General features: G+C 54.8%; 1 protein-coding gene and 1 pseudogene across 1 annotated transcript; one reads left to right on the forward strand and one right to left on the reverse strand.

Moving 5' to 3' along the window:
• The window catches only part of LOC141998040 (zinc finger protein RFP-like), a 338200-nt pseudogene that overhangs the window by 246729 nt on the left and 71700 nt on the right, over window positions 1-19771 (forward strand).
• LOC141998478 (E3 ubiquitin-protein ligase TRIM39-like) lies at window positions 698-18823 on the reverse strand. Its single transcript, XM_074971331.1, has 6 exons — window positions 18344-18823; window positions 14213-14308; window positions 9972-10202; window positions 9458-9480; window positions 9255-9358; window positions 698-1625 (listed from the first exon to the last, which is right to left on the reverse strand). The coding sequence occupies exons 1-6, from the start codon at window positions 18761-18763 to the stop codon at window positions 1066-1068; spliced, it is 1434 nt and encodes a 477-aa protein (XP_074827432.1). The 5' UTR covers window positions 18764-18823; the 3' UTR covers window positions 698-1065.

Genomic DNA, 19771 nt, shown 5'->3' on the forward strand with positions numbered 1-19771 from the left:
TACATTTATTGTGTCCTTATAACCAAGAACATGAAGAGTCCAGCAGTACATTGAAAGCAACAGTGGACACTGACAGTACATTGCCTGCAAATAATATTTCTAAAGAAAAATACACTAAAAATGGAGATTGTAGAAGAGATTTCTATGTATAGGAAGATAGCATTTGTGGTTGGGGACTGTGTTTTGTTAATTGATGTGAGAAAAAGAAAGGAAGGGTCATATCTTGATTACCGATGACATGTAGCTAGAAAGTTAAAAATCACATGATTTAATGCTGAAAGAAGTTCAAAGAATATTATATAATCTTGTGTGAGTTAACTGAAATATATTTCTTAATTAATTCTATCACTTTTCACCTATTAATTTTCAAAGATGTAGTGCAGGAGGTGGGTGTATGTGTCCTGCCTCCCAGAAAGAACCAGTCAAGACAATAAAGAGAGGAGGAGAGGGAGAGAGCAGCTGCACATGTGTGTAGTTGTGATGTTTATGACACACATACATTGTAACTGAACAACCCCGTCTGACAATTTAATAATTTATTTTGTCAAGATAAATATTTTGGATTTCTTGAAATTCCACAGTTGAAATACAAATGACGTTATACAGAGAAGTTAAACTTCAATATAGATTTGAGGGAAGAATCAAAAATAAATGTAAATAATTCCATTTCTAAAAATATGTTTAGATGCTTGTTTCTGAAAGACTGTTGAAATGTAAATTGAAATATTCTTGTATTTACACCTTGTTACAATAATATTTTTTAAATTAGAATAATCTTTTTTCTTTCCTATTTTACACTGAGATTTCACAGGGCTAGAAAATTCTGGCAGGAGTGAATGACCCCATCCCCCACCACCTGCTACCCTTGGGGCAGGGGACGGGGCAAGATGAGGGCTGGCGGTTGCCAGGTGTCCGGTTTTCGACTGGACCCTCCAGTGGAAAAGGGAAACTGGCAGTGTCCGGTCAGCACAAAAACTCCAGTAGCTGCAGTAACCAGCCCCCATTACAGGGGGGCGGGAGGAGCAGCAGCGCTGGGAGGGGTCAGTCTGTGCCGCGGGGTCACTGTCAGCGACCGAGATTCCCCCCGGCCAGAGCCGGGACTGGGCAGATGATCAGGGGAGCCGCGTTTCTACCCCCAGCGTTGGGACCGGGATTGAAATAAGGGCGGAGCGTCCCGGAGAAGGTGTCAGTGAATGTGAAGAGATGGGACCCGTCAGTCACATTGTAAAACGAGACCTTGCCCGCCCCATAGTCCAGGAAAATCCCCACCCGGCTGGGCCGGACGCTCACGGTGAGGGGAGTCCACGGGGAGGTGAGGGCCGCGTATTCCCCATACCACTGCCACATGGCCCAGTATCCATCCTCAGGTGTGAATGTGACCTTCCCCTTCCTGGCCACAGATTCCCTACAAACCCCCAGAGTCCAGCCTGTCTTGTCTCCCACCTCCACCTCCCAGTAACGCCTCCCGCCCGCAAACCCCGCAGCGCCCAGGACACAGGGACAAGGATCAAATCTCTCGGGCTTGTCGGGCAGATCCTGGCGTGTGTCTCTGTGTCTCACACGTTTCTGATCCTCAGACAGGACGAGGTGGGGATTTGCCGTGTCTGGATCCAGAGTCACGTCCACTGGGGAGAGAGTCACAGAGTCAGGGCCGGGGGCAGGGGCTGGTCACTGGGATCGAAGGGAAATTAACCTGCATCCCCCTTAATCGCTGGGGGGGGGGTTGTTGCCTGAGGGGAGTCAGGGCCCCTCTGCCTGTGAGGAGACGATGGGGGGGAAAGGGCAGGAGGAGCGGGGGAGGGGTGGGAAGGTGTCAGTGGGGCCAGGGAGGGGAGGGGAGAAGCTGATGCTGGGAGAGGAAAGGGGAGGGGAAGGTGACAGGAGCAGAGTGGGGAGGGGGTAGAGGCAGCCATAAGCTGGGAAGCGAACGGTCACATCCTCACATTCCAACCTAGTCACATTGAAATCAGGTGCTATTGGGCTGTTAGGAATATAATCCTGTCCTGATAGTGCCCATCGCCTCCAGAGAAAGGGAAGAGCCTAGAAGATGTAAAGGAAACGTAGTTTGATAGCATCCTATCTGGCAAGAACTCACTTAAGAATAGCTGGGATGTGAAATCCTCATTTCTTTGTTGTTCTATCACTGTAGTCCCCATTTCCCTATTGTTTGTCCGTATAATCTCTGTCTGGTTCTGTGATTGTTTCTGTCTGCTGTATAATTAATTTTGTTGGGTGTAAACCAATTAAGATGGTGGGATATATTGGTTAGATAATCTTGTTACAATATGTTAGGCCTGGTTAGTTAAATTTCAGTAAAATGATTGGTTAAGGTATAGCTAAGCCGAACTCAAGTTTGACTGAAGACTATATAGTAAATCAGGAAGTAAGGCGGGGAATAGAACAGGGAATGGGGATGGGGGAATTGGAATCATGTTTTGCTAAGAGGGGGGAATGGGAACAGAGAATGGGAACAGGGACACAGGTAAGGCTCTGTGGCATCAGAGGTGGGAAGGGGAACACTAAGAAAGGAAACTGGAATCATGCTTGCTTGAAGTTCACCCTAATAAATATCAAATTGTTTGAACCTTTGGACTTCGGGTACTGTTGCTCTCTGTTCATGCAAGATAGACCAGGGAAGTAAGCAGGTGAAGGAATAAGCCCTCTAACAACGAGAAAGGCAGGGGATGGGGCAAGTCATGGGGGCAGGGGGGCAGAGGGGCATGAGGAGAGTGGAGTCAGGGAGCAGAGGTAGTGAAGGGGGATGGGCACCAGGGGAAAGGGGGCAAGAGGAGGGGCAGGTGCCAGGGAGAATGAGGGGGCTGAACAGAATGGCAGGAACAGGGAGGGCAGAGGATGGAGGGATAGGCACCAGGGGGCAGAGAGGGGTGAGGAGAGAGGCAGGGGCAGATGGGTCGAGGGAACTGTTAGGAGAGGGGATCGAGGAGAGGCAGGAGACAGAAGGTCAGAGTGGAGCTAGAGGAGGGGTGGGCACAGGGGGATGAGGGAAGGGGTGGTGTCGGGGGTCAGAGAGGGTGGCGAGAGGGATGAGTACAAGGCGGGGCTGAGGGGGGTGAGAAGGGCAGGAGCCAAGACAGCAGAGGAGAGTGAGGGATGGGGAGGCATGAAGGGGAAGAGGGGGTGAGGGCAGTGGCAGGCACTAGGAGGGCATGTGGGGGCGAGGGGAGGGATGGGAGACATGGCAGCAGAGGGGGAAAGGGGAGAGGTTCACGCCACGAGGTAGCAGGGGGGTGAAGTGATGGGTGGGCTCCAGGGTGCAAAGGATGTTTGTGGGAGAGGGGCAAGTGCCAGCATGGTGATGGGGGAGAAGGGAGGGGTGAGTTCCAGGGGGGCAGAGGTGGGTGGAGGGCAGGGGCAAATGCCAGGGAGGCAAAGTGGGGACAGAGGGACAGGGATCAAGGGGAGCAGAAAAGGGGTGAGAAGAAGGGTAGCAGTGAGGATAGAGGCAGGGGCCAGGTGGGAACAGGGGTGAGGGAAGGGTAAGGGAGGCGCGGGAGCCAGGGGGCACAGGGGCATAAGAAGATTGGCAGGTGCCAGGGGGGGCAGAGGTGGGTGGAGGGCAGGGGCACATGCCAGGGAGACAAAGTTGGGGAGAGAGGGGCAGGGGCCTAAGGGAGCAGCAGGAGTTTGGGGTGAGGGGGAAGGGACAGGATAGAGGCAGGGGTCAGGTGGGCACAAAGGCGGAGGGAAGGGTAAGGGAGAGGCAGGTGCCAGGGGCAGAGAGGGAGGTGAAGGGGGGCAGGAGGGAAGGTGAAGGGGGCAGGCCCCAGGGAATCTCTGTTGCTTTGGGGCTGTGTGTGGCTGGTTTGTTGCTAAGAGTAGGTTGGTGCCATCCACACACACACTGGGTGGCAGCCCTGCCCCACGGGGCACAGCTGGGACTCTCCATGCGAGGACATGGGCAGGGTATCTGGGCTTGCTGGAAGGGGGCAGGGTAGTCGGGGGATGAGACTTGAGGGGTGCTGGGGGGGAACAGGGGCAATTGCTAATGAGGCTGGGGCAGTGGGGAGGGGAGGGGCCATTTCCCACTTGCTGCCCACTCCATCTGGAATAAGCTGCACCAGGGGCCAGTCCCAGTTCACACCCACGCAGCGCATCTGCACTAGGGGTTTTCACAGGGGCACCGACATGGCTGAGACACTGCTGTGCCAGAGGCCATAACCCCTCCCCTCACTGGGGTTATGGATCAATAATTACAGGGTCACTGGAGCAGGGGAGCTGGATTCTGGGTCTCCCAGGTCGGGGCCTGACCCACTGGGCTGCAGTCAGTCTCGCTCCCATGCTCTGGCCCAGTGCCCATGGCAGTGTTTAGACACACTTCAGCAGGAGAGACTGAGGGAGCCCAACATCAGACACCTGGAGCCCAGCAGTTCCAGCCCTTATCTGAGGTTGGGAGACCCACATTCCAATTCCTGCCCCACATCACCCGGGGGGATTGAACCGGGGGCTCCCAGCTGAGGACCCTGCCACTGGGCTAAAGGCTAGAAGGGAAGCGGCGGCACCTTCTTCTGTTCACTGAAACTGTTCAGCAAACTCGACAAGGATTCAGGAATAGTTTCAGTTGACCCAAAATATAATTTTTCAGCAAATAAACTATTTGCCCCCAAAATTACACCCAGCTCTATTTCAAATGTGTCCCAACAACTTAGGAGCCCAAATCCCAGTGACTTTCAGTGAGTGACTGTCAACACCCCCAGAACCGCACAGGTACAGCCAGGCCAGGCTCAGGACATCAGCTATGAAACACTCCAGAGCTGCTGTTAAATTTGCCCTTGGTAGAAAAATTCGCCCTCGGGCTCCCACAGCTCTTTTACTGAAGGCAGCAGGAAGAAAGATATGGCCAGTCGTAATTAGTGACACTAATAAGGAGCTAGTCTGAATGAGAGAGACCTTAAAAGAGACTAGCTGCAGATTTATGTGAATTCAGGAGATATCTTTACCTGGCAGTCGTGGACTATTTTACGTAACACACCAGGGTGTTATAGAGCAACTGAAGTGCACTTTTGGGCATTTTAGGGTTCCAGAAGAACTTGTGACAGAGCATGGACCACAATTCAGAGAAGTAGAATTTTATTTATCTCAACAAAATATGATCTTCCTCATATTACGAGAAGCCCATATTACTCACAAGCGAATGGAGAGGCTGCGAGAGCTGCACAGACAGTGAAGAATATCCTTCAGCAGGAAGATCCATTCTTTGCTCTACTGAGTTACAGACCAACCCCAATAGCAGCTACTGGATATAGTGCAGCACAACTCCTGATGGGAAGACGACTCAGAACTACCCTCCCAGCTTTGGAAAAGAATCTATCTCCAAAGTTGTCAGACACGTAGAGAGTAGCCAAATCAAATAAAAAGGCAAAAAGAGCTTGCAAACACTTTTACAACAGACATCACTCAGAAAACTACCGGGCCTAGAACCCGGTGACCATGTTTGTGTCAAACTGGATGGAGAAAAAGAATGGAATATTCCAGCTGTTGTAAAGAAAGAGAATTCAACACCCAGGTTGTATGTGATCAAGACCAAGAGAGGAGAGTTCAACAGAAACTGTCAACATCTACAGTTTATTCCTCAGAAAGAACAATCAACTGAGCAAACTCTGCAGATGATGGATGCAGAATAAGAAGATGACTCAAGGATTCCAGACTGACCACGGTCAGATGGTGGAACTAATGGACAGCCAGATGACCAACCTGTTAACCTGCTTGGTTCATGCAATTAGAAGACCAGCACCATTCAGAGACACCTAACAGACTGATCTGCACTGAACTTCAAAGACAGTGCGATAATGTAAATATTATAAATGGTCGGAATGTAGAACTTAACGGGGGAGATGTAATGGAACGCTAAACTGTATTATGCTGTTCAACCCCTAGGTAGCGCTGTGTGTAAAATACCATATTTAAGCAGACCTCAGCCATACTTGGCAGAACATTAAAGATTTTCTGATGAACACATCTGGTGTGTATCTGGCTGAGAGGCAAGCTCTGTAGCCAGCCCATATCTGCTACACAACCATCACACCAATGATGAAAGCCCAGTGCTATTGACTACCTCTGCTATGGCCAAAGAGTTGTTCTGAACTGTGACATGCTGAAGACTATGTCGGATTTTACCCATGACATGAGCTACGTAGAAAGATGGGGAATCAAACTCCCAGACTCTTCATACTTCAGTGATGAGAATAAAATGATGACTAAGGGCCTTGCAGATTTCCTTGTGGAAGCAAGGCAGGAAATACCCCCCACCTCATCCCAGCTGCAGAACATAACCAAGTGTCAGCCATGGTCAAGACCTACCTATGAATACATGTTGGCTCTGGGGGTGGGAGGAAATGTATCAAGAGGGCTGGCCCTTTTAAGGGAGTCAGGGACAAGACTACCTGTGACAGGCTCCTGAAAGGGAGTATGAGACAACCCAGACCAAGCTTGAAGTCATTAAATCCCTAGGTGGCTACTTGGCAGTGAAACAGCTAATAAGCCGGATAAAGGGTTACCAGGGCTCAGCTGAAGGGATCCTAGGGACAGGAAGGTGCTGAGGAGAGGAGCTCACAGGAGAGTTCACCATAGCAAGGAGCCGAGAAGGGGTCCTCCTGGAGCAGTGGTCCCCAAACTGTGGGTTGTGTGGAACATTTGGAGGGCATGGCAGGGACTGGACCAGCCTGCAGATGTGGCAGGAAGGGAACGCCACCCAGCCCTGCTCTGCCCCCAGCTCCACTCCGGCCCCACCATAAGCCCCAGCTGCAGCTCCGGCCACGGCCTCAGCCACCGACTCCCGGCCCTGTTCCAGGCTGCGACCCCAGCTGCAGCTCCAGCCCCAACCATGGTTCTGCCCCCAGCCATGGCCCCCGGCTCCTGGCCCCAATTGCAGCCCCCTTCCTGGTCCTTCTCCCAACTGCAGCTCTCAGGGTCGGGGCACAAACCAGGTAAGGGAGGGCATGATGAAAAACGTTTGGGGACCACTGTCCTAGACAGAGGAGCTCCCCTAAGGGGGAGGCGCTGCCAGAGATGACAATGACAGCAGCAGCTGTAGCAGGACAGAGCTCTGGAGAGCTGCCCCCGGCTGGAGAAAGTCGATGCAGAGAATTAAGGCACAGCCTGAAATGACCCCAGCTCCAGAAAAGAGGGCTGGAGTCATCTGATTCCATGATGGAAAAATCCAAGCCCAGCTCCGGGAAGGAGGACTGAGGACTCCTGACTTGAGGACAGTGAGGAGCTTGAGTGAGAGCTGGAGGCTGGAGCAGAATGAAGGAAAAGATTTTATTTTGGGGTTTACTTGGACTCAGAGCAGACCCCAGGAGGGGACTTTTCTCTCAGATCTTTTGGACTGTGAGGTGTAATTTAAGGAGTGCTGAAGAGGGTAAACTGAGGCAAGATGCTTGCCAAGACACCCTGAAATGGCTGAGGGTTCTATCAATAATAACACTCACTGCTCAGCCCCTAAGGTCTGCATGCAGCGCGGGGCCTTCCCCATTGCACACGGGGACCCTGGGGTGCAGGGATCCCTGGTTACTCTGCCCCACACATTCACCCAGCAACACCCCCAAACTGCCAGACCCGGGTCCCTGGGGTCAGAGCGGGGGCAGTCGAGTGGCAGTGACCGGCCGGGGCTGCTGGGGTGGGTGGCAGGAAAAGGTTAATCCCAGCGCGGTGGCACGTTCCTGCCCGGCCCTGGCTGGTCTCTGCCCTCCGGGTGCAGCACAGGGCGTGTGTCTCTGAGCAGGTCCCTGCCCACTCGCCCGGCCACTTGCCCCAGACACAGAGAACCCAGGTGCCGAGGGAGGAGCAGCCCCAGCAGCGCCGCATTGGCCCTGGCACGGGCTGAGCCTGCGAGCGCAGCACCAGAGGCCGCGGCGGGGGGGGGCTCAGCCATTGAGAGCAGCAGGGTCCCCCCCCACCACCCGCAGGGGAGGGGTCAGCGCTGGGACAACAGGCCAGGCTGGGCCAGGGGCTGGGAGCTCTGGCAGCCAGCGCGGTGCCAGCACCAAGGGCCCTGCTGGAGACCCTGGGCCTGGCCAGCCGGGAGCAGCCAGCGAGTGACTCAGGGCCTGGGGCCCTGCCCAGGACGGGGTTTCCGGGGGATGACAGGAGGCTCCCCAGGGGCTGCTGATCCCCTAGAAAGAGGCACAGAGGTGACTGGCTCAGGATCCCGACAGGCTCAGGGGCCAGGGCTGTGGAATGGCCCAGAGCCCAGCCGTGTTCAGGGTCCGGTGGGCACAGACTGTGCTGGGCTGGGGGCAGCGAGGGGGGAGGGGAGCAGGGATGTGCTGGCTCCAGCCAGCCGCAGAGAGGAAGCTGCTTCCCCCACAGCCTGGGGTTCCTGCTCCCCGGAGCCCTGAGATCCTGGCCCTGCAGCCGGCACCCACTGGGCAGCCTCCATCGGCCGGGACAGACACACCCAGCTTGGCCCCTTCGACTGCCCCCTGCTGGGGGTGGGGGGTGGGAAGAGAGGAGGGCGGGGGTAGGGTGAAAGGGCCAGTTCAACTATCACAGACCGAGCTCACTGAACCTTCCCACTCCCCCTCTCCTCTGCCTTCACTTCTTCTCTGTCCCTCCTTGCTGTCAGGTTTCTGCCTTTCTCCCCGGTCTCTGCGCTGAGGTTGTGGGGAGGGGTTTGGATGGGGGCAGCTCATGCTCAGCCCTTGTGACAGGGTCACATTCTTGTGTGTGAGTCTCACTCACTGAGCAGCAAACCACTGACCCAACCTCACACTGGGCTGCACTCAGAGCAGACAAGGGGGCTGTAGGATTCAGCTGGTTACCCAGTAACACACGGCCCAGGTCAGACCACAGCAGCCAGACCGGCCCCTCCTCCAGCTCAGAAAGCTCAGCCAAGCCTTGGCTAATGGGGGCTGGGGCAGAGCTGAATGGTGGCCACACAACGCAGCCCTCACGTGTCCCAGGAGAGAGGCACAGACACGTCATCCGTTACCAGTCTGTGCAGCTCCCAGCACAATGGGTCCAGTCCAGGCCTCACAGCACCTGGCTCAAGGACACCCATTAACTCAGCCACGGAGGGGTCAGGATGTCACAGTGATGGGGCCTGGTCAGACACCTGGGCAAGTACCAGCAGGTGGCTGAAGTAGCAGGCAAACTGCCCAGCACTCAGCGCATCAGCCTCCAGCTCTCACACAGCTCCAAGCCTGTCAGCTGGGTGCAAGCGTGTCCTGGGGTCCCAGGCTCTGTCCAGATCCCCAGGCACAATACAGCTGAATGTCCCAGTAGACGCCACTCACCTCCGAATCTCTTCAGCACTTCCCTCATGTCAAGGGAAATTTTATACTTGTTCTTCAGGTCAGTAGAAACAGCTTCTGGTTCCTGGAGTTTCACATTCTCACTCCTATGAAGAAAACGTCCCATCATCACTCAGCTGTTCTGTGCACACGTCATCCCAGAACCACCACCAAGAATATAAGAGCAATGAACATAGGAAACACACCTGCTCAATGTGCTTTTCACATCCTGAAAGGAAAAAGAGAATCAATGTCCTGTATTAACACAATGTGCATAAAACTGAGTGAGTCTCACTCTGGGCATCAAACTTTCATCTAGAAAATAGATCAACCCGCCCAGGCTTCACTGTTTTGAACACTTGTTTCATATATTTAGGGGAGACAGGAATTTAGCTAAAGGGTTCTCCCTTCTAGGGACACGACACACCAGTATCTGTGTTTATTGACTGTTGGGTCCAATGTTCTGGGGTCAGAGCAGGGATGGGTTTAGCTCAGTATCATTTTTGTATTATCCATTTAATCTCCCATGGCCTCACTGGGTCTCCATGAGGAGAATTCCCCTGTATCATGAACTGCGATATTTGGGAACTGATGGAGCCCTTAGCCTCATGTTCTGTTTGTCAGTAAACCACAGAACACATTGACTCTAATTGTTGGAATCCAGACCCATGGATCTGAGTTATAATTCTGGATGGGTGGAGAATTTTGATGCCGTCTCACCTTTAACAGCTCAACAACCGGTTGCTGACACTTCTCCTCTATCTCTGTGATCAGCTGCTGCAGAGAGGAGCTTTGCTGGGAGAGCTTGGTTACATTTTTCTGCAGTCTCTTCAGAGTCTCCCTCTCCTCCTCCTCCAGGCTCTGCAGAAGCAGCTGCTCCTCCTCTCTCAGCAGTGTGTGCAGTTTGTTAAATTCACCTGCAATCATCTCTCTCTTATTCTTCACTTTCCCCTTGAGACAGAAAAATAGGAAAGGCACAGAGAAAACGTGAGCCAGATGGTGAGTTACACGGACTGGGCCTCTGTCCAGGAAGCAGGTGATATTAAAGCAGTATCAGGTTTGTCAGGATATTTACTTCTTTGGAAAACATACCATAAAGGGTTTGATTTAGTTCAGAGTTAATATAGCCAGTTCCATAGCGGGGTTGTCTAGGGTGCTTTGTAAAGATGCAGTATGTTATTGTGGGTGGCAGGGGATGGACTGGAGAGAAATTGAGGGAACAGGAGAGATTCACAGCTGGCTGCACAGGGCGTCCATGGGGGGATTTTGGTGCCCCGTGCTGGGCAGTCAGATACCTAGGGGAGCCCTCACAGCAGGATGTGGGTGATGCTCATTCTTTGACAACCTGCTCCCAGGGCTGCAAAGTTCAGGACCTAGGGCTGGTGCTAATAGTCCTTTGGGTGCCATCCTGGGGCTCACATGGGTGTTGGGCACCCAGGGCATTGTCAGGGCTGGCTTTGGCCTCACCCAGCCTGGCGGAGTGCCCCATGCCCATGTGCCCAGTGCCCCTGGGATCGCAGCCTTTAGGGAGCCCTCTAGGCTCACAGAGCAGCGGGTTGCTGATGCCAGCTGTGTCCCCACCTGCTCTCTGAAGGGAGCGTGGGAACGATGCTGAGCCGGTGCTGATCCTGGCAGGGGGAGGGGCTGACTGCTCTGCACCGGCCTCTCTAGCTCCCCTGCAGCTCAGCACAGAGGTGCTGGGTGACCCTGGCTGAACCTGCCCCCCAGTGTGATTCGGGCCACAGTGATGTTGGGGAAAGTCCCTCTTCCTCTCCCTGAGATGCCAACATGGCCAGGGGCTTCAGGAACTTCCCCAGCCCCTGTCCCCCTGTCCCCAGAGGCCTCCTCCCTGAAACCCTAGTATGTGAGCCCAGCCCTTCTCCCCACCAGTCTGTGCCCTGTGCTGACCCCTCTCCCCTTTCCTGTGCAGGGCTCTAACCCGTCTGTCTGTCCAGCTCCCTGTGTGGTGGGGGAGGGGCCATGCCCAGTCTCTGTGTCTGAAGAGGCAGCTGCTTGAGCGCTGTAACGTCCACATCCTACCTCTGCCCTGGCTGACCCGAGCCCCCAGCGCAGTCCTCCAGCACCCCTGGGCCCATCTGTCAATGGGCTTTGGACACCCACCCATCCCCCAGACGACCCTCACCCTGCCCCTGGGAGCGCTGCAGCCACCATGGGGCACTCAGACAACTCGGGTACAGCCCTGACAATCCCTAGGTCCCTCAGGAGCCCCTGCTGGCACCTGCTCGAGGCTTTTTGAACGTGGCCTGGACCCTGCAAAGGGCCGTGGTCCTGCAGCCTCCTTCCGCTCCTGCCCGCTGGGAGCTGTTGAGTTACAGCTAATTCGAGTGGTGCAGCATTATCGTATCCCCTAACATCTCCCGCCATCAGACACGGACAGCGCATCCTTCATGGGGGCCTGTCACCTCCCGGGCCCTGCTCCTGCCCGTGGGGATACTCCCCACCTGGCTCAAGCCCATGACGGCCCCTCTCAGTGGGGGACTGGCCGCCCCTGCTGGGCCTCATCTCACAGTCACTAGGGCTGCAGTTACTCTGCACCGAGTGACACTGATCATTGGGCCGTGACCTCTGGTGCTGTGGGACGTAACTTGCTCTCACTGGGCGATAATCAAGGGTTTCAGAACCACCCCAGTGACTGTCCCAAGCTGCAGCCGCCTCCATGGTGCTGGCTGGGATCTTTGCCGGACACATTCAACATGGCTGTTAATTGTTATGCACCTAAATCCCTATTGTCTGAGGAACTGAGCACCAACTGCTTCTGGTGCGGGCAATGGGAGCTGCTGCGGTTCTGTCCTCTGGAAATGGGCCCACTTCCGCTGGGCTCTAAATACGGCTTCAGACGCAGAACCAGAGGCACCCAGCTCTGAGCATTTCAGCTCTTGTAAATGGTCATTTTTATCTGACTAGTGGGACACCTGCTTCTCCTCTCCTCCCCGCTGTTGGCATCTTCCTCACACCCCCCACGCTCTCTGCAGGGATTTCACTGGAAAAGGCAGGCGAACCAGAACAGACATTTTGTCCCAGGGGTTCATCACCTCCTAGAGATGAGCACAGGTAAAATCACAGTAACGGTAGCAGGTGTCTGGGATGAAGTGGCCATGTGATGGCATCAGAGACTGTGAAGTGGCCGAACGCTGCCTGGCTTTACACTGACCTGCCCCTGGCTCTGCTCACTCAGGGGGTGTCCACACTGCAATGAAGGTCTGACAGCACCGTGTGTAGACACACCCCAGCTAGCTTTGATCGAGCGAGCTCGAGTACTGGTAGCTATGAAGCTGCAGCAGCATGGGCTGTTCACGCCCACCCAGACCCCTGGGTGTCACTCAGGGACCAGCCCGCAGCTAGCTGTTGGGGCCATGTAGACACACCCCTGGGGCAGATTTTCCACAGAGCTCAACACCTGACACTGGGTTTGATGTTCAGAAGAGCTCAGCTCCCAGCATGCCCCCAGCCCAGCCAGCTGAGCGAATCTGAACCTCACCCATGGGGGCAAATCCTCCTCCCAACTCCCAGCTCCAGTGTCTGGCCCAGGCACTGGGCAGATTCATTGCAGGGACTGTGGGAGCAGGGCGAGAAGGAACAATCTGTTTCCTCCAGGCTGCAGAGAAGCTGCAGAGCTTTGTCATGAAGGCCACTGAAAACCGATGGCTGGAGCAGCCGACACACCATCCCCACCTGCAGGAGGGAAACAGGATCCATGGAATAGTGAAAACACTGCACCCAGTATGGAGAATTTGCTCCATCCGAGATCTCAGGGGTGGGTCTGCACCACTGTACAAGGGCCAGGAACTGCCCCATCTCCTCCGCCTACAGGAGCTGCTGCTGCGCTGAGATCCCCACCGGAGACACAGCCTGATGCGGCCAGCACCCTGGATGGCAGGTACCATAGGCCAGGGGAGGCTGAGCCTCCCCAAACAGGATGCAGAGCCCCTCCCTTTGGAGGCAGGCTGCAGACCTGCTGCCTTTGGAGTCCTGCCTGCGCTCCGCCCAGTGCCCTCGCTCCCGCTCTTCCCCCGAACCCTGCAGCACCTGCTGCTTGTCGCCCGTCAGCTGTGTGGGGGGCCCCGCCACTTGCTCCTCTCTGCCCCTCCCCCGTCACTCTTCCTTAAGGCAGGAGGGGGCAGAAAGGAGCAAGTGGCAGGCGAGGGGACGGGGGGGCGGGGTGGGGCATAGGAGCTCCCTATGGGTGCTCGACCCCCCTCTGCCCCCGACCCTGTCCCGACCCCTCCCCTGCCCCACCCCTCCTGCCCTGCCCCATTTCCAACCCCTTCCCCAAAGTCCACGCCCCAACTCCACCCCCTCCCTGCCCCTATTCCGACTCCTTCCACAAATCCCTGCCCTGGCCCCACCTCTTCCCCGTCTCCTCCCCTGAGCGTGCCGTGTTCCCATTCCTCCCCCATCCCTTCCGGAGCTTGCTATGCCGCCAAACAGCTGTTTTGCGGCGGCAAGCGTTGGGAGGTAGGCAGAGGAGCGGGGACGCAGCACGCTTAGGGAAAGAGGTGGGGAGGAGAGCTTGGCTGCCGGTGGGTGCAGAGCACCCACTAATTTTTCCCCATGGGTGCTCCAGCCCCAGAGCACCCACGGAGTCTGCACCTATGGGGTAGGGGGAGTACCGAGCTGCAACAGTGAATGGTCAGCAGGGAGCCTCTGGGGAGGTGTCTGAGCGGGAGCCAGGCATGGGGCAGAGCAGGAGTGGAATGTGGAGGGGGGCCTCAGCGAGACGAGGCCAAATGGGGGTGAAGCAGTGAGCAGGGCAATGATCTGGGCACCGGGGAGGTTCCAGCACTCACGCCCGGCCTCCCCAAATGCCGGAGCCCATGGCTGTGCAACGGAGCAAACAACTAGAGCAGATTCATAACCTCATCCTGGAGCTTTATGGCCCCGTCATTCCTGGGAATGCTGCAGCGGGAAGGGCTCAGGGAGGAATAAACGCGGACACCCACCTGCCACTCTGTTGTTTTCTCCTTCTCTTTAGATGTCAAAGCCAGAGCCTCTTCCAGCTCCTTCCTCAGAGAGCCCAGGGCTCCCTGGAGTTTCACCTGCAGGGGCATCGTGTGCGAGAAACAGCCATTAGTCTGCCTGTCCGATGGGTGGACCGTACTATCCATATTGGCATTTCAGACATGAGCGGTAAAATACCCTGGAAGCGAGCAGCAGACTCGTCTCTGCCGTCCCCAAAGGCCTCGTGGGGGAAGAGACGCCAGCCTCAGAGCGGGGGCTCTGCTTCGTGCAGACACTCAGGACTTCTCAAAGCCTGTGTTTTAGCTAAAGTTTCCCATCCCTGAGCACAGGCCAGAGGGGAAATAGCTGGAAAGGTTCTGAACGATCCCTCCTGCCAGTGAGAGTGAAGAGGTTGGGACAGCATCTCACTCCACTGTACCCCAGACCCAGGCCAGGAGAAAGACCCCACTGCGCTCTCGTCTATCCAGGCTCTCATGTGGCCTCCCTCGGGCAGCAGCTGAGCACCTGAGCCAGTGCAGTCCCGTTAACTGGAAAGGGTGAAGCTGTGATGTGGCTGGAGGTCAGTGAATAACAGGGAACACACTCGATCTGGGGGAATGGGCCACCCATAATTATAATGCCTCCAGAGCTGTAATAACCCAGGGCTCTCTTCCCCTTTGACAGTGTGTGATTCATTCACACAGCACAGCAATGTGCTCCTGCCCCCTCAGCCCCGCTCTGTGCAACACCCATGGCAGCCCCCCAGAGTCCCCTCCTGAGCCCCCGCCAGAGATCTCCCCATTTCACTCTCTCTCTTTTCTCTGAGCCCTCGAGTTCTCTCCTCCTCCTCCTCCCTGCCCCAGGGCCAAGGCTGCAGCTGCTGCTGAGAGCTCCTGGGGTGCTGCTGCAGGGAAGCAGGGAGGGAGGGAGGGAGGGAGCCAGCTGGGGCTAGTGAGAGACAGGAGGCAGAAAAGCAGCCTTTGCATCCAGCAAAACAGCTTCATAAATGAGCAGGGATCAGAATTGGGGCCGGGGGCGGGGGGGGGGGGGAGTGTGGCTGGATTCTTTGAAGCTCCACCCACAAATAAGCTCCACCCATGTGAGTCACCAAAAGGAGACACCAGGATCTGTTCACAGTAGATGGTGCAATGTTCAGAACAGGATGGAGTTGCTGATGGGCTCCAAGGGGCTTCTGGGGCCTGGCTCCCCTCATGGGGCTCGAATATACCCCTGGGCTCTGCTGGACTCTCTGGGCCGGGTCCTTCTTTCCTGGGGGGAACAGAAGAGGTGGCATCTCCCAAACATCACCCGCTTGTGGCACCGGAAGGAAGCGTCACTGCAATAAATGGTGCCGAGCTGCAATTCTCCCTCTCCGCTCTCACAGGGGAACGAAATAATTAACAATGTTGATATTTAAAAGATTATCCCTGAGCTCACCCCTCACTGAGGCAATGGGGCCGTTCACACCTCTCAGAGCCGCTGTGCCCAGCTCTCTGCATCCCCTACATCTGGGTCACAGTTTTGAGGTTTTCTTCACAACCAAAACAGCTGGAGACTCAGTTTAAAGCAAAGTGAAAGCTGAGATCCCGGAGAACACGGCAGGTGCTTCGCTGGAGAAGTGCCAGCACTTCCCGGCTGTCTCTGAGCCCTGTCAGTGAGCACAGAGGCTTGGGCCTGATCTTAACATGACACTTCGGTCGCCCTGGCTTCTGTGCTGCCGGGCTGTAACTGCGCTGCTGAAACCCCTGCAGTGTCGACGTGGCCTGCGAGTTCCTGGGGCAGAGAAGCAATTCAATGAAGAAGGGACTTGGAGCAGAAATTTGGGACAGTTCAGGCCAAACTGAGTGTGTCAGTGAGTCTGGTCCCTGTGGGGAGGGAATTCAGGCCATTTCCCTCCCTTCCTTCTGCAACCCTGGGCAGGGCCCTAACATCAGCCCATGTCCTCCCCTCTCTCCCGGGGTGAGGGCAGGGAACCTCAGCAGCGTCTCATCCCTGGCCTCCCACTCTCCAGTGCAGACACAGCCCCAGATGGGATGGGAGCAATAACATGTTTCTTTAATGTGGTTCCGGAACCGTGTTGTCCCACCCACGCTGTCAAAACCCAACCGTGTCAGGACACAGGTGGCCCCAACTTTGTCAGACAATTATAATACCCTGGCGTGTACATCCTGGTGTACAATACATGGTGTACGTCAGCTGTAAGGCCACCCCACATCCTCCTAATGTTATCTGGGCTAATGGCCACAGGAGTTAATATGAGTGGAGCAGGGCTGCTGGATGGGTAAGAGCTGAAGGAGGAGAGAAGAACGAGATATGGCAGAGAAAGAAGAGCAGGACACAGGTACCAGCTGTGGCTTTCGGTGCCACTGACGTGCAGGGATGTGTCAGGGTCCAGATTGTTTCATGTGCAAGCAGGGTCTGAATGAGCTCTATCCCCAGCAGCTCGCTGGGGAGGAGAAAAGGCTTCAGGTGCAGACTGTATTTACATGAACACACCGACTCTGCCTAGGTATCCAGCAGACAGGGCTGTGTTGCCAAAGTGATCAGCTGTGGCTGGTGCTGGATTACAGATCACTTCAGTATTGAATGTGGGGGTAATGAAATAGTGTTATCTTTATTGTATGAGTAAAGGGCAGCAGAGTAGCATTTAGCCTGTCCTGACTGAGGGGGTCACCCTCCACTGAACTTTACTCACTATGCGGGGGGCTTGGATGCCAGACCCCTGTGAAGGTTAAGAGGAGGTGGGGACAGGTGTGGTGGCTGAGAAGTGTGGACTTTACCCAAGAGTCCTAGGCATGGTTTAACTTGCTCCTCTCCACTGTTCACAGACAGAACTAATTAAGGCTCTATTCGGAGTCTTCTGTTTTTTAAGTGATCACTAGAGCTGAAATCACTTGATGTGGGACAGCGTTTCTGCCCAGCCTGCTTCAGCAAGGAAGTTCCCCCTCTAAGAGTTGAAAATCACTAAGAGCAGCATAGAACCTCAAGAGACGAGGTTTTTGTGCAAAAAGGGGACTTTTTCTGCTTTAAATTGCAAGTGTAGACATGTCCTGATCTGTAGAGGTTATAGCAGAGAAGCAGGTGATGGCTGGCAGGGCGGCTGGTGAAGTGGGCCAGTGGGGTGTGAGGCAGGGTGGTGACACCAGAGCAAGTGCTTGGACAGTGGAGCAAGAAAGGTGCCTTCTTCCTCCTCCCCCATGCCCCCAGGGTGGGAGGTGAGCTCACACAGATGCATCTCTGAACCCTGAGTCTTCACTCACCAAGGACAGCCACTGTGAGTGGGGTGGGGTGAGGGAGCAGAGAGGGGCACAGCAAAGGAACTTTTGGTTGTAGAACTCCAGAACATGAGGCAGAAGACACTGACCAACGTACACTGGAGAGGGTGTTTTGCTAATGGTTTTATGTTTATGAATCCTGCGTGTGGCATTTTCCTTAATCAATGCCGGGTGACTTCCCTCCTCTCATTTAAAGTTTCTTTTCTACCATCGGCACCGACTCTGTGGGTGCTCCAGGGCTGGAGCAACCATGGAATAAAAATAGTGGGTGCTCAGCACCTACTGGCAGCCCCGCCAATCAGCTCTGCCCTGCCCCGCAATGCTTCCTGCCCGCTGGTGGCCCAGAGACCAGCTCCTGCCCCATCCTCCCAGCGCCTCCCACCTGCCACAGATCAGCTGTTCAGAAGCTGTTCCCAGAAGCCGGGAATGGGCGACAGGGGATGGATCACTTGGTGATCACCTGTTCTGCTCATTCCCTCTGGGGCACCTGGCACTGGCCACTGTCGGAAGACAGGACACTGGGCTAGATGGACCTTTGCTCCCACAGGGGATGGTTGTTCTTATGGTCTTATGTTCTTGCTGCCCACTCCACCTGGCAGACGGGTTGCAGGTGCACAAAGAGCCGTCAGCCCTGTTCTCTCTGTTAGGTATTGGAACTTGCAGTCTTGGAGCAAAAACAGTTCTGATCTTTTTCCATTATCCACAACCCCAGTGCTCATCCCCTCTGAAAACCAGGCCCCTTTCGTTTAGGTGCCTAACCTTAGGCAGCCAGGGGTGAATGTTTGTCCTTGTATTGATGGGGGATAAACCTGGTCTCCTTAAGGGATTTAATTAAGCAAAGTCAACAGCATTTCCTACCTTGTATTCCTGGGCAGCCTCCTCAGTGGGAACCACAGTGTGAGACTTGTGGTCCCGGGATTTCTCACACACCAAGCAAATAGTTTCTCCATCGTCCTCACAGAAAAGTTTGAGACGTTCCTCGTGTCTCTCACACAGATAATCCTTTTGCCCTTTTCCTGGTTTTAAACCCAGGTGTTTGATCTTTTGTACGATGCTGTTCAACTGTGTGTTGGGCTTGAACTCCCCTTTTTGGAACCGGGCTCTGCACTGGGGACAGGTCAGGGGTGTCCCCGTTCCCTTCTCCTCACTGTACCGGGTGACGCAGGCTCGGCAGAAGTTGTGCCCACAGGCGATAGTCACCGGCTCCGTCAGATACCCCAGGCAGATGGAGCAAATAGCTTCATCTTGTATTTCCCCGGCTGTAGCTGCAGCGGCCATGGCAGCCGGGTGAGTATCTGTTCTCCCTGTCAGTGGCTCTACACAGTGTGGGCTTGTGCTGACACTGGGAGGGGCCGCCTGCAAGTATCTGCTAGTCCCAGCCACAGAAGGAGAAGAAGAAAAAGGAGGAGCCAGGAGGGGGTGAAAACAGGAAAGTGAAACTGAAGGAGAGTAAAAGAGGGGGAAGGTCAGGGAGAGGGCAGGAGAGAAGGAATGGTTGGAGGTGGGGAGAAGGGATGGGAGAACAGGGGCAATGGAGAGAGGGGGACGAATATGAACCAATCTGATGTGTATTGTTGGAAGGCTGGAAGGGAGAGCATATCCCCTGCCCCACAGGCAGGAACTGCTTAACCCATCCCAACATTCACTGGGGATTGAAGTGGGGACCTACAGCGCTTAGCACAAGTCTCTACAGCTGGAGCTAAAGAGTCAGTCCGTGAAGTTCAGAGCTGTAAAAACCCACAAACCCTGTGGGTCAGCCATCAAGGGATGTGTGTCAGAGTAACAGCCGTGTTAGTCTGTATTCGCAAAAAGAAAAGGAGTACTTGTGGCACCTTAGAGACTAACCAATTTATTTGAGCATGAGCTTTCGTGAGCCACAGCTCACTTCATCGGATGCATGTGAAATACACTCACCAGAGGGTTACAAGTGCCCTGAGAGGATTTTTTGGCTCCTTCAGGAGAGGAGGGAGTGTCACAAAACTCAGGTAGAAAGTCAGGGTTACGGATGCTTTGGAAATTTCTGTAAATATAAATGCTATAGAGCACTAAGGATTCAAAGCCCCTGCCATTTTGAGCCTCACTTTGCTTTGTGTGGCAAGCTTTGGCCAAATTCTCCTGTCCGTTAGACAGTGGAAACCGGAGACCATTTCGGCTATGTCTACACTGCGCAGCTGTTAGCGACAAGGCTGTGTCGACAAAGCGCCGTTTACACTTGCACTTGCCGGGGCAAAACTTTTGTTGTTTTTGTGTGAGTGGGGGTGTTAAGCACTTGTGAACGACAAAAGT

Source organism: Natator depressus, chromosome 14 (assembly GCF_965152275.1).
Source record: "Natator depressus isolate rNatDep1 chromosome 14, rNatDep2.hap1, whole genome shotgun sequence".
NCBI classification, from domain to species: domain Eukaryota; kingdom Metazoa; phylum Chordata; order Testudines; family Cheloniidae; genus Natator; species Natator depressus.